Genomic DNA, 14,376 nt, shown 5'->3' with positions numbered 1-14,376 from the left:
GAAAAAACACAGATGTAGTTTTCTAGCATGCGTAAAACAATAAGACACCTTTAGTGCGACTTTAAACATTTTATTGTCACGTCGGTGTTTTACGCTAGAAAGCGTCTTTTAAAAAGACCCAGCAACAAGATGAGATATAAAAATAGAACGTACATGTTGGGGCTATAAAAAATGAAATCAAAGAAATGAACTTGACACGCTAGTCTCCATGTTCCTGCTTAGGCATCGTTCTAGGAAATGACCACGGAATAAAACATGAGTTCCCTCAGTTGGCATCCCTTTCCTCTGCTCCTCTAAGATGAGTCCAACATGACTCCTACAAACAAACACAGAATAATAATAATAATAATAATAATAATCCACTTTAGAGTGAAGGTGGCGTGCGTACAAAGAAAGGGATAAATAGATAAAGGCATCATTAAATACATTAAATATTACAGTAGCTGTTAGAAAAGAGCTGCCTTGCACCGGTGACATTTTGGTGGATGAGGGCTGGTTGGTTGGTTGGTTGAGGTATGAACTTGGATCAGAGGAAACAGCTTGTTACCTCCGCCAAGGAACTTGTTCTATTAGCTAGCAGGCTGAGGCAAAAGAACATGAAACGAGTGGTTGGAAACGTCCACCATGTACGCCACTGGGCATGACATAGTGCAGTAGATGTACTGAGAAGATGTTGCTGTGAAGACTGCAGGAAAGGGAATGTAACTCTCAATAATAAAAAATTGATGAAGGTGCTGCCTTGGCGGAGGTATTGTAGCACATTCCTATCATGTTGATTGATGGACGTTCACGAGCACTACGTAGCCGGACCGTGACCGACATGACATCTTGGCAAGAGAGCAGACCGGCTTCCGTGTGGTTTGAGGTAAACGAGCGGGAGAAAGACCTGAGTTGTTTACGGGGGCGGGGGCGCTTGTGCTTCCGCTTGCTGCTCCTTGCTCAGGATGATGTTGATCAGGTCGCCCTCGTGCTCCTTCATGTGCTCCAGCAGACGTTCCTTGCTGGTGGACTCGAAGCCGCAGATGCAGCAGCAGAAGAGAAGAACGCAGTATTCCATGCCGGGGCGGGGCTGCACCTGCACCTGCACCGGCTCCTTTCTTTGCAGTTTCTGGGAGTCGGCGGTGTCCGCCTCCTGTGAGGCCACAGTCATGGACTCCTGCACTGCAGACACTTTGACAGGCGCCCTGAAAGGCGACACAAGAAATAAGACTTTTTATGGATTGGGTGCTGACTGATGCAACCCAATGCCACAGACACATTGCAGTCCTGTGAGTTCGCCAGGTTTCCTGTACCGGCTGCTCTGTGAGATGGCCTCGTTGATGGCCTTGTTGACCTGCTCGTAGTTGTAGTTCTGGTCTCCGGCGTGCTTCCACATGTGCGACTTGAGGGAGGGCGGGTGGCTGCACACGTAGCCGCACAGCGAGCACCTACAGCGGGGAGGAGAGGACACGGCTTGAAGCTTGAGGAGCACATGGGAGTGTTTCCAACGCAGCGGCGTCCTCACCTGTACTGCTCCAGCAGCTGCACGGCCTGCTGCTCCTGAGGGTGTCTCCTCATGTGGCTCTTCAGGTTGTTCATGTTGGTGGTGGCAAAGTTGCAGCTGCAGCACCTGCAGCACACCCACCCACGATGCTTTACAGACGTATCACAACACACACTCTAGTCATACACTAATACAGGAGCAGCTACTTGCACCATTCCTTTACATCCTGTAGCCAAAATTGGGGATGGGCACGTATTGGTGCCAGGCCCCAACACCAGCACCATTTATGCATCAGATACCACCTGCAGAGATTTTCATCCATGAGCCACGTCTGTGCTTTAATGTCAGCAAACGCAGCCAAAAGAAAAATCAGCAAACGCACTATTGCCGTTTCCACACATCTGCCGATGCCGATATGATGCCGATGCCAGAGCTCGGTTTGCTTGCAACCGCACCAAAAGAATATCAGCAAACATACGTGTAGCTGTCTCCACACACTATTTGCTGCTATTCTTTTGGCCATCCATCCATCTTTTTCCACTTATCTGAGGTTCCCTGTCCCTGGCGTTCCCAGGCCAGTTGAGAGACATAGTCTCTCCAAAGTGTCCTGGGTCTTCCCAGAGGCCTCCTACCGGTCAGACGTGCCCTGAAAACCTCCCCAAGGAGGCATCCTGACCAGATGCCCGAGCCACCTCATCTGACTCCTCTCAATACGGAGGAGCAGTGCTTCTTCCCAGTTCCTCCCAGATGACAGTGGTTGGGGGAGCCCAGCCACCCTACGGAGAAAACCCATGACATGGGTAACGCAAGCCTTCAACCTGAGTGATGGATGTAATGATATCATTTAGTAGTTTGGATAGCAACTTCTAAACGTTGTATTTGAAGGAAGTCCAGCAGGTGCAGTGAAAACTAAAGAAGGTGTGTGCTGCCAGTTATTCTACATCAGTACCGGCAGGTCAGGCTTTTTACACATCGGTGATGGGCCAGAGAATTGCAATGGGCAGTGCCTTGCAAAAGTATTCGTCCCCCTTTTTGACCTTTTGCCACATCTCGGGCTTCAAACATAAACATACGACATCGCAATGTTTTGTCAAGAATCCACACAAGTGGGACACAATCCTGAAGTGGAAGGAAATGTATACAATATTTTCATCTTTTACCACCACCTAGTGGATGCTTCTCGAACAAGCACTTGATTTCAATTCTCTGCCAACATGCTGGCTGGATCACGTTGATTGCGCCATGGTTTATATATTCATATATAAGCCAAACAAGACGCGGACAGACGGGACTCACCTGTAAGGTTTGTCTGAGTTGTGGATGCGCCGGTGGTTCCGCACGCCCACGTAGGTGGTGCTGGTGTAGTCGCATGCGTCACACTTGAAGGTCTTCTGAGAAGCACATTCTGCAAACAGGACAGCATGATACATTTTATTGTCAAGCAGGACCATCTCATCTGTCAGGAAGGAAGTTCATCCGGTGTGTACGGGGTATGTGCCTCATGGGGGCCAACCAAGACAGCGGCTGTCACTGGGTGATTGCTTTGGACATGAAGGGGAATTGTGTTCATTGTTTAAACATTCACGTCTGGGTGGAGTTTGCACGTTCTCCCCGTGCTTGTGCTGTCCATCTGACCGTGGATCAGCGCCAGGTAACTTGGAAAGAACATGGTTCTCACCTTCGTCTGCCTCCCGCTCACATTCTTCTGCAACGGTGGCTGTTTCGGCGACGGCCGTGAGCGCCGTTGTGTCGCAGACGTTGCTGTGGTGCTCCCGCTCGTGGCTTCTCAACTGGCTCTGGACGGTGAAACACAAACACATGCCATGAGAGGTTGCATCATGTCTCCACCTTGACGGCCCTAGCAACAGTAACCAAGTACACAGGTCAGCCGAAATGTACCCAGAAAGTTTACACACACACGTGGGCCTCAGCCTGCACGTGAGGAAGATGAGGAGATGAACACCAAGCCCTGTAGTGTGATAGCAGTCTTTCCCAGATACTCGCTCATAAACACATTACAGGGGACTGTCAATGTATCTTGTTGTTCCAACGCCGTACAGTAGATGGCATCACACCAGAGAACAAGAAGACGTAGCACGAGGCATCAGTGTTAGCAACTTCATCGCTATATTTAGTGAGCATTCAGACCCCTCCAGATTCACTTGTTCAACAAAGCCACCAGTGACAAATCTAGCGACTTTTTTCTGGTCTTATTGGACATTTTTGGACTAACATGAAAGCACGTATCGCTCTTCTCAACAAGCAGCCATTTGAAGGCACTCCCAGGCTCATCGTCTAACTAACTACACTAAAAGGATGGTTTGATAAAAGCAGACTATCCCTGAACCCAACGTCATGTCATTTGGTAACTACAGTACAGACACTTATGCACAAATACAAATACAAGGTGCAGACATTGACAGAGTGAACAAAAATACCTTTCTAGGCGTGACAATTGACGACAAAATGACTTGGACTTCCCACATTAAAAATATACACCTACTGTATACCCAACAAAGCAAAATACTTTCTGGAGCAAATATCATTCCACACTCTCATACTCTCTCTGGTATGACCTTATCTAACTTATTGTGTGGTGTATAAAAATACACTTCACTCACTAAGTGTACTACTAAAAGATCAGTTTGGATAATCGATAATGCTGCCCTTCATTTCGAAATTCACAATTATTAAAATGTGTTGACCTGTGAAACAGCTAAAATTACACACAAAGCAAAAATAAATAAATCTGCTAGCCAAAAACGTGATGCAATACGACCAAAGGGAAAATGAAAGTGAAACAATGCTAAGGAATCAAGTCCTGGAAAGAATGAAGTAAAGAAGTCAAACGATACACTAAAATCACGTTATCTCACCTTCACTAGACGTTATCTCACCTTCGCTAGACGTTATCTCACCTTCACTAGACGTTATCTCACCTTCACTCGACGTTATCTTACCTTCACTCGACGTTATCTCACCTTCACTAGACGTTATCTCACCTTCACTAGACGTTATCTTACCGTTACTAGACGTTATCTTACCTTTACTAGACGTTATCTTACCGTTACTAGACGTTATCTCACCTTCACTAGACGTTATCTTACCTTCACTAGACGTTATCTTACCTTTACTAGACGTTATCTCACCGTTACTAGACGTTATCTTACCTTCACTAGACGTTATCGCACCTTCACTAGTCGTTATCTTACCTTCACTCGACGTTATCTCACCTTCACTAGACGTTATCTCACCTTCACTAGTCGTTATCTTACCTTCACTCGACGTTATCTCACCTTCACTAGACGTTATCTCACCTTCACTAGACGTTATCTTACCGTTACTAGACGTTATCTTACCTTTACTAGACGTTATCTTACCGTTACTAGACGTTATCTCACCTTCACTAGACGTTATCTTACCTTCACTAGACGTTATCTTACCTTTACTAGACGTTATCTCACCGTTACTAGACGTTATCTTACCTTCACTAGACGTTATCGCACCTTCACTAGTCGTTATCTTACCTTCACTCGACGTTATCTCACCTTCACTAGACGTTATCTCACCTTCACTAGTCGTTATCTTACCTTCACTCGACGTTATCTCACCTTCACTAGACGTTATCTCACCTTCACTAGACGTTATCTTACCTTCACTAGACGTTATCTCACCTTCACTAGTCGTTATCTCACCTTCACTAGTCGTTATCTTACCTTCACTCGACGTTATCTCACCTTCACTAGACGTTATCTTACCGTTACTAGACGTTAGCTCACCTTCACTAGACGTTATCTTACCGTTACTAGACGTTATCTCACCTTCACTAGACGTTATCTTACCTTCACTAGACGTTATCTCACCTTCACTAGACGTTATCTCACCTTCACTAGACGTTATCTCACCTTCACTAGACGTTATCTTACTGTTACTAGACGTTATCTTACCTTCACTAGACCTTATCTCACCTTCACTAGTCGTTATCTTACCTTCACTCGACGTTATCTCACCTTCACTAGACGTTATCTCACCTTCACTAGACGTTATCTCACCTTCACTAGTCGTTATCTTACCTTCACTCGACGTTATCTCACCTTCACTAGACGTTATCTCACCTTCACTAGACGTTATCTCACCTTCACTAGACGTTATCTTACCGTTACTAGACGTTATCTTACCATTACTAGACGTTATCTCACCTTCACTAGACGTTATCTCACCTTCACTAGACGTTATCTTACCGTTACTAGACGTTATCTTACCATTACTAGACGTTATCTCACCTTCACTAGACGTTATCTCACCTTCACTAGATGTTATCTTACCGTTACTAGACGTTATCTTACCGTTACTAGACGTTATCTTACCTTCACTCGACGTTATCTCACCTTCACTAGACGTTATCACACCTTCACTAGACGTTATCTTACCTTTACTAGACGTTAGCTCACCTTCACTAGACGTTATCTTACTTTTACTAGTAGTTATCTTTCTTTACTAGACGTTATCTTACCGTTATCTTACCTTTACTAGACGTGATCTCACCTTCACTAGACGTTATCTTACCTTTACTAGACGTTATCTTACCTTCACAAGTCGTTATCTTACCTTCACTAGACGTTATCTTACCTTTACTAGACGTTATCTCACCTTCACTAGACGTTATCTCACCTTCACTAGACGTTATCTTACCTTTACTAGACGTTATCTCACCTTCAGTAGTCGTTATCTTACCTTCACTAGACGTTATCTTACCTTTACTAGACGTTATCTCACCTTCACTAGACGTTATCTCACCTTTACTAGACGTTAGCTCACCTTCACTAGACGTTATCTTACTTTTACTAGTAGTTATCTTTCTTTACTAGACGTTATCTTACCGTTATCTTACCTTTACTAGACGTGATCTCACCTTCACTAGACGTTATCTTACCTTTACTAGACGTTATCTTACCTTCACAAGTCGTTATCTTACCTTCACTAGACGTTATCTTACCTTTACTAGACGTTATCTCACCTTCACTAGACGTTATCACACCTTCACTAGACGTTATCTTACCTTTACTAGACGTTATCTCACCTTCAGTAGTCGTTATCTTACCTTCACTAGACGTTATCTTACCTTTACTAGTAGTTATCTTTCTTTACTAGACGTTATCTTACCGTTATCTTACCTTTACTAGACGTGATCTCACCTTCACTAGACGTTATCTTACCTTTACTAGACGTTAGCTCACCTTCACTAGACGTTATCTCACCTTCACTAGACGTTATCTTACCTTTACTAGTAGTTATCTTACTTTACTAGACGTTATCTTACCTTTACACTGTTATCTTACTTTTACCAGACCTTTACTAGTCGTTATCTTACCTTTACTAGTCTTTATCTTACCATTACCGGACATTATCTTACCTTTGTTAGACATCATCTTACCTTTACCAGACGTCATCTTACCTTTACCAGACGTTATCTTACCTTTGTTAGACATTATCTTACCTTTACCAGATGTTATCTTACCTTTGTTAGACGTCATCTTACCTTTACTAGACGTTATCTTATTAGACGTTATTACGTTATCTTACCTTTACCAGACGTTATCTTACCTTTACCAAACGTTATCTTACCTTTACTAGTCGTTATCTTACTAGACGTTATTACGTTATCTTACCTTTACCAGACATTATCACGTTATCTTACCTTTACCAGATGTTATCTTACCTTTACCAGACGTTATCTTACCTTTACTAGACGTTATTAGGTTATCGTACCTTTACCAGACGTTGTCTTACCTTTACTAGACGTTATCTTACTAGACGTTATTAGGTTATCTTACCTTTACCAGATGTTATCTTACCTTTGTTAGACGTCATCTTACCTTTACTAGACGTTATCTTACTAGACGTTATTACGTTATCTTACCTTTACCAGACGTTATCTTACCTTTACCAAACGTTATCTTACCTTTGCTAGTCGTTATCTTACTAGACGTTATTACGTTATCTTACCTTTACCAGACATTATCACGTTATCTTACCTTTACCAGATGTTATCTTACCTTTACCAGACGTTATCTTACCTTTACTAGACGTTATTAGGTTATCGTACCTTTACCAGACGTTGTCTTACCTTTACTAGACGTTATCTTACTAGACGTTATTAGGTTATCTTACCTTTACCAGATGTTATCTTACCTTTACTAGAGGTTATCTTACCAGACGTTATCTTACCTTTCCCTGCTTTCATTGTTTCTGATTTATCTTTTTATTTGTATTTTAGTGCTGTCTGTGTCCTGTGCTGGTGAGCCAAAGACAACTTTCCACCTCAGTGGGCGATAAATTGTGTTCTCCTTGGCGAGCGTCATCACATGACCCAGAGAGCATATGAGACACTAAGAGATACCAGATAAGGTACCTGCTTAGGAGGTATTGCTAGCTGCATCTGTGAGTTTCTGTCTCACCTTGTAGTGGAAGGCGTCCTGGCACTGCTGGCACTGGTACATCCTGGTCTTGCAGTGGTGGATCATGTGACTCTCCAGGTCCTTGCTGTCCGAGGCGATGTGCTCGCAGATGGGACACTGGTAGGGTTGGCGCTGGCGGTGCACGCGCAGGTGCTGCTTGATGTAGCCCTTGTTGCCGCTGCTGTAGCGGCACAGGCGGCAGCGGTATGGCCTCTCGCTACCGGGGATGTAGTCCACCAGCCCTCCATCGCCCGGCGCCGTCAGTGCGTCCGCCACGCTGCAGACAAAACTCTGGGCTCCGTTGGCGGTCAGCATGGCGCCGGTGTGGACCTGGGCGTTATCCTGAAGCTCCTTCAAGATGTCCTCATCGGAGGCGTTCTGGTCGGAGCGCTCCCGCAGTCTTTCGATGACGGTGAGCAAAGACGAGCTGATGCCGGCCTTAGCGGCAGGACCTTCCCCGTCGCCATCCCCGAGTCCCGTGTCCTTGACCTTGCTGTGAAGGTCCGTGTCCAGCAGGGTTGCTGGGGTCTCTTCCTCTGACGGCTTGAGTCCTCCCGTGGTCGCCTCCACCGCTTTCTGGCTCGTGGAGACAGCGGTCCTCATCGGCATGGCGATCAGGACCTCGGCGGCCAACGAGTGAAGACGGAGCGACTCCGAGTGGGTCCTCTTGCGGCCGGCCGGAGGTACGTTTTCATCCCGCGGTGAGTCACTACTTCTAACCAGGGAGGGTGTGATGTCAGTGCCTAGCTCCTCCTCTCCATGAGCGCCCTGGTTTTCTTGTTCCTCCGTGGGCACATCCAGTAAGCTCTGGCCTTCCACATCGGGGCCGAGCAGCAGCGGATTGGCGGCCATAACAGAATCCTCGGCTGAGGGCAGACGCTCCACGATGACGTTCATGTGTCCGACGCTATTGGGATCGTTGTTGATGATCTTCTGTGCTGATGACAGCAGGCTGTCCGCCACCGAGGACAGTTCCTCTTCAGTCTCTGCCTCAGTGGTCACATGCACCTCCATCATGGGCTCGCCACGGGTCAGATCCTTCGCAGGGTAGTGGATATGCTCGTCTTTGGTGGCGCTAGGCGGACTTAGAGCGTCCTGTTTGCTGCCAGCTGGAAGAGGCACGCACAGCTGCAGCTTGAAGGCCGTCGGGAGCTTCTGCAGGATCTTTTCCTGGACAGCCGGTGAAAGGAGGACCACCTGCTTCTGGGGTGCTGTGTTGTTGACGGCCGCCGACTCACGCTTGGCGGGAGTCTCTTCTTCCTCCTCAAAGACGGGGTAGGAGCAGTCGAGGAGGCCGGCATGCTTCCAGGCGTGCGTCTTGAGCATGCGCTGCTGGCTGCACACATAGCTGCAGATCAGGCAACGGTACAGGCCGTACTCCTCGTAGCTGTACCACTTCTTCTGCTGCTGCTGCTGCTCAGGGGAGCATGCGTCGCTTTCCGACCCAACCAGGCCGCCGTCCTCACCGAGAGGATCCCACGCAGGCGAGTCCTTGCCGTCCGAGCTGTCCAGGTGCATCCTGACGTGCTCCTCCAGCTGGACCTGGTCTCGGGAGCTGAAGCGGCACTCTGAACACATGAGGATGAGGTCCTGGTTCTGCTTGTTGTGCTGCTTCAGGTGCTCCTTGAGGAGGGCCAGCGTGGCCGACATGTAGGGACACAGGCTGCACTGGTAGCACGTATGCTTCTGTTCCTCCTCCATTCCAGTGGCGTTAACGTTGTTATCGTTGTTGTTGAGGTCACCAATCAAACTCTCATCAGCCTCAACATCCATCCTGACCTTCTTGTAGGGCGATCCTCTTCCTCTTTCTTCTTCTCCAACGTTGCCCCTCTCACCCTCACATCCCCTCTGCTGGACCTTCTGTCCCGTCAGGGTGCAGCGGTGCTGCTGCGGTCGCTTCTCCACAATCTTACTCAGCTTCTCTATGACCTGGATGAGAGAATTGGCAGCTTGTTTGTGCGGGAATCGCTGAGGAGGCTCGGCGCCCTGCTCCTCCGCCGCTTGCTGGATCTGGGATGGCGGAGAGGAGGAGGAAGAGGAGGCGGCGGTGGCGGCGATAAGCACAGCGACACTGTTGACGTCTTCCATGACCTGACACAAAAACACTGACACAAAAAATATTAGCACATCGACATCACACCGTCATTTTCTACATGCCCTCATGGACGTGAGCTGGAGCCTATCCCAGCTGACATTGGCTCAGACATGAGGTCCACATTGGATTGGTCACCAGCCAATCACAACACACTTACAAACAAGTATTGGCATTTACAATACGGAGGTCAGGAGAACCAGATTATAGAGGGGCAGGAGCCACCTGCTGTGTCCCAGCAAGGTGCACTGTATTTGGGCACACGCTCCGAGCAGCCGGTGTGACGCCACGGAGGTCTCTGGCAAACCTTTTGCACTTTTCAAACGCTGCAGCAATGGCGTTTCAGGTGGCTGATGAGGGTTTTTGTGTGCTTGATGGGCTTTTTCCCCCTCATTGCCAAGCATTTGGAACAACTAGCACACAAAATGTCTTCCTTGGAAAGTCAATGTTAGTTTACAGGTCAGCTCTGGTCACGACAGGCTGTGAACGTCACAGGCAGGAGAAAAAAAGGAGCGCTTGATTTGCTCACCCCTCCCAAAGTACAGGTAACCTCGCCTCATTGGAGCATTGTTTTAAATGATTGGTTATGAAAGTTACTTTTAATGTTATCGCACTTATCAATGTTACATAGACCTGTCACGATAGCACATTTTTCTAGTTCATCATTGTGCTACAAATTATCGTTGATAATCGATAATATCGACAACGTTTTTAAACTATTTTTCCATTAATGTCATGAGAGGTGTAATTCAGATTTGAACCACTAGATGGTACTCAAGTATAGCGTACCTGTGTGAGCCACATTAGCTTGACACAGAAGTTGCCTGTATGTATGTTGTTCTTCTATATGTTCTTTTGCAACGTAGCCAGCAACACTGTCTGTGAGCGCGCACCATTGTGCACTATTTTGTTTATATTTACTGACCAAACACCTCCGTAAGCGCTGACTGTCGGGACGAGGCACCTCCATCAGTTGTTTTTTTTCCCCAGTGGAGAAAACTGTCCGTGTCGGTCGTCTGTGTTCATGCAGTCACCTTGTTCATTCTGTTTAAAACTGAAATATTCCCACACTGGGGGTGTTGTTTTTGCCTTAGAAACCATCGCTTCTGTGCCTTCATTCATGTTAGAGGCTAACTAGCAGCCCCGCCTCCACAAAGAGGCTGAATGAGAGGACAGGAGGGTTCACTCTATCTGTTCATTCCACTATAGAAGCAATGCACACAGACACATGCAGAGTGAACCCTCTTGTCATCCAGCCTGGGTGGCACAGAGAGACCAGCAGATGAAACCATTTATCCAGGGCGTCATAATTAGCTATCTGCCCGTTCGATTAATCGATTATTGTGACAGGCCTGATGTTACGTCATAATTCCCGATAATTATCATGTACCCCTAGTTGTTAGCTCAGCTTTAAAACCACGAGATCCTGCCGCACATGGCGTTTTGGCGATAGAAAGGGAAGGTGATGTGGTGTTTTAGTGATAACGTTGATAAGCCAGCACGTGCTGGTGTTTACACATTCCTTTCATCTTCCACTAATCCTTCACTTTCTAACCACAAATCCTCTTCCTCTTTCTGCCACTTCTGCTTTGCTTGACGAGCAGCGACCCACAGCTCCCTGCCACGCATTCCTTGTCTTTTCGGCACCAAAATCCTGTATTTCTATAAATAGCCCGTGTGGACGTGTCTCGATGGACACCTGTTATGTCTCATCTACAAACGCCACACGACTCTTTCCCCTTCCTCCTACAGTTGCAAGTTCAACTCTCAGCCTTGCATATTTTCCCGTCCTAACACGCAAGATGCTGTCGGAGCTGGAATACAAGCCGCCGGAAGTGAAAAAGAGACGAAGTTTGAACACACGCTGCTAGCATACCAGCTAGCTTGCTATCTTATTTCGTCTTGATGTGTTTCTGCCTCACTTGTGACACCAATAAAAGGGCGGGCTTTTTAAAAACCAAACAAACATACTCACTGTGAACACATACACGAGCTCAACTTGTTTTATTCCTCAGTCAGAACGCGGCTTCTGTGTCCCCACATTGCAAAATGGCGAGGATGGAAACCCGGGTCACGTGACTCGGAGTTTGGGTCAGGTGACCATAGACCGACGAACGATGCCTTAAGGTGTCGGTCGGAAAACACACAACTATTAACCATACTTGTAACTGACGTATGCCTACATTAGATGAACAATAACAGAAATATACATACATTATATTCACAATAACACATACAACAGAAACGATATGAACAATATTACGTATAACATGAACCTATCACATTAAAAGCAAACACATTGGGATCTTTATGTGCACAATTACGGTCAATTGCTTCACATTAGGAAACAAAATGTGTAACTTTTTTATTTTTATTTTGGTTCACTCGATCTCTGAGAAAAGAAGAATGAATGTTACAATAACGAGCAGGAGTTATTATGGTAGCAAACACTGGTAACTACATTATGTGTATAATTAGCATGCATATTCTCCGAGTCTAAACTGCACAAAGCAGAATGTTTACCGCTGTAAGTTTGTGATGAGGTGTGATTGCGTAATGGGGGGCGTGACCTAATAGGCCATCAATACCTTATAAGAAGGGTGTGCACAGTTATTAGGCGGTTTGTTTCCCTCAAGGGACAAAGAAGACGTTTAAAAAGTCCAAACAGTTGCAGACATGCTAGCATTAGCTTGTTTAGCACGTCTGTCTCCATGTCTTGTGACGTCCATGTTTTGACACGCGTCCGGTAAAAGATGGGTACGTGTTATACGCGCACGTGCGTGATTGTTGTCTCTGACTCATATGACCCTGGTGGGTTGACAGCTGGCATACGTCACTCCGCACCTTATATCCTGCCAAAAATGACTTCTATTGGACTATTAAAGTCATACTTCAGTCCAGGATATGAAGAATGAATTATGGTTCAGCCTCTGTAACATGATGATGGAGAAAAATGGAGAAAAATATACAGCTCATAATATAAACAACAACAAAGATACAACATATTGGTAAAACAATACCAGTAAATCCCCAGGTGACAACAACCATATGAATGACAATCATTAAAAACACAATCAAATTCTAATTGATTGACTTTTTCCCAAATAAAGGCACGTTTTTACATTTCAAAAGAGAGACACTTCCAAAAATGTCATCTGTCATTGTCAAAAGTAGAATTACTGAAATATAATTAAATGTTAAAAAAAGAAAAGATTTAAGTTCGTTTGAATGGGGCTGCAATTCCAATCCTTACCAGCAGATAGAGGTAATGGCCTGCTGATCAGAAACAGCCTTCGGTCAGTCTTCTCAACTCTATTTCATTTTCACAATCACTGGACATAAATGATAAGGATTGTAATTTAAGTGCGTGTAAATATCATTTCATTTTGAATTGTTTTATTTCGTTTCATTCATTTTAAATTCTAAAAAAGTCTAAGAGAAGGGAACATAAGCATATAAATATAGTAAAGAAAATGCGCAAAACGATCATATTACGGTAAAACGTTATATGTATTATTAGCATATGTAATAGCTTATCATTGTGCTCTTTTTTGCACAGGTGTGAAACTTTATTTCATATTGAGCATTAAAATGATCTTTTATCTTTGATTATTTTATTCTGTACCTTTTATAAGAATAACACAAAACACTGAAGATGAATGAAAAAACATTTACACGCGTGTGTACGTGTGAATCCTGTGACTGCTGCAACACACTCCCAAAGTGACCTACACACACACGCACGCACACAATAAGAGACGATGTACTGCATTCCTCCAGCCTGGGTCATTTTCCTCTGAGGTGGCGCATGATTGTGCTAGTTGATGTGATTTCCCGCCCTTTTCTGTGTGATTTGTTGTGTTTTTGCTGTTGACCTGCACAAAAAAGTAAAATCATCATCATCATCATCGTTAATGCTGTGGAAAGCACGTGTCTTCATGATCTACGTGGACCACATCAGCAGCGTCAGCCATCAATGCGTGTGTGTGTGTGTGTGTGTGTGTGTGTGTGTGTGTGTGTATATTTTTCTTGAAGCAAACACCTGCAAAGGTGCGGTGGCGCCACATCAGTCCAACAATCAAACCAAACAGTGAAAGACTATTATTATCTGGTAGGAAACTGACCAAGACTCAAGAGCAAAAGACAGAACGACAAAGTGCATCAGATGATTATTATTGATTTATTATACTTGAAATTATTTTTTACTTTTCATTTTATTTGTATTATTCATTAATGCTATTTATTTACTATGAATATAAATATGCACACACACACACACACACACACACACACACACACACACACACACACACACACATATATATATATATATATATATATAT

The 14,376-nt window shown here is 45.1% G+C and overlaps 1 protein-coding gene across 3 annotated transcripts; it reads right to left on the bottom strand.

Annotated features, from left to right (window-relative positions):
- Positions 1 to 12,119, bottom strand: znf507 (zinc finger protein 507). 3 transcript variants are annotated; one of them, XM_054771659.1, is made up of 7 exons: positions 12,009 to 12,119; positions 7,942 to 10,046; positions 3,162 to 3,279; positions 2,780 to 2,888; positions 1,505 to 1,609; positions 1,293 to 1,427; positions 1 to 1,184 (listed from the first exon to the last, which is right to left on the bottom strand). In XM_054771659.1, coding segments are annotated over exons 1-7 (2,862 nt in total). In that variant the 5' UTR covers positions 12,010 to 12,119; the 3' UTR covers positions 1 to 895. The 3 variants fall into 3 exon arrangements, 2 of the variants coding, with proteins under 2 accessions (XP_054627634.1, XP_054627635.1); XR_008569868.1 differs by lacking the exons at positions 1 to 1,184; positions 1,293 to 1,427; positions 1,505 to 1,609 and adding exons at positions 1,626 to 1,785; positions 1,866 to 2,259; XM_054771660.1 differs by lacking the exons at positions 1 to 1,184; positions 1,293 to 1,427; positions 1,505 to 1,609 and adding an exon at positions 1,626 to 2,259.
- Positions 12,120 to 14,376: the final 2,257 nt, after the last annotated feature.

Source organism: Dunckerocampus dactyliophorus, chromosome 3 (genome assembly GCF_027744805.1).
Source record: "Dunckerocampus dactyliophorus isolate RoL2022-P2 chromosome 3, RoL_Ddac_1.1, whole genome shotgun sequence".
In the NCBI taxonomy this organism is placed as follows: domain Eukaryota; kingdom Metazoa; phylum Chordata; class Actinopteri; order Syngnathiformes; family Syngnathidae; genus Dunckerocampus; species Dunckerocampus dactyliophorus.
This window is presented reverse-complemented; position numbering and strand designations above follow the sequence as displayed.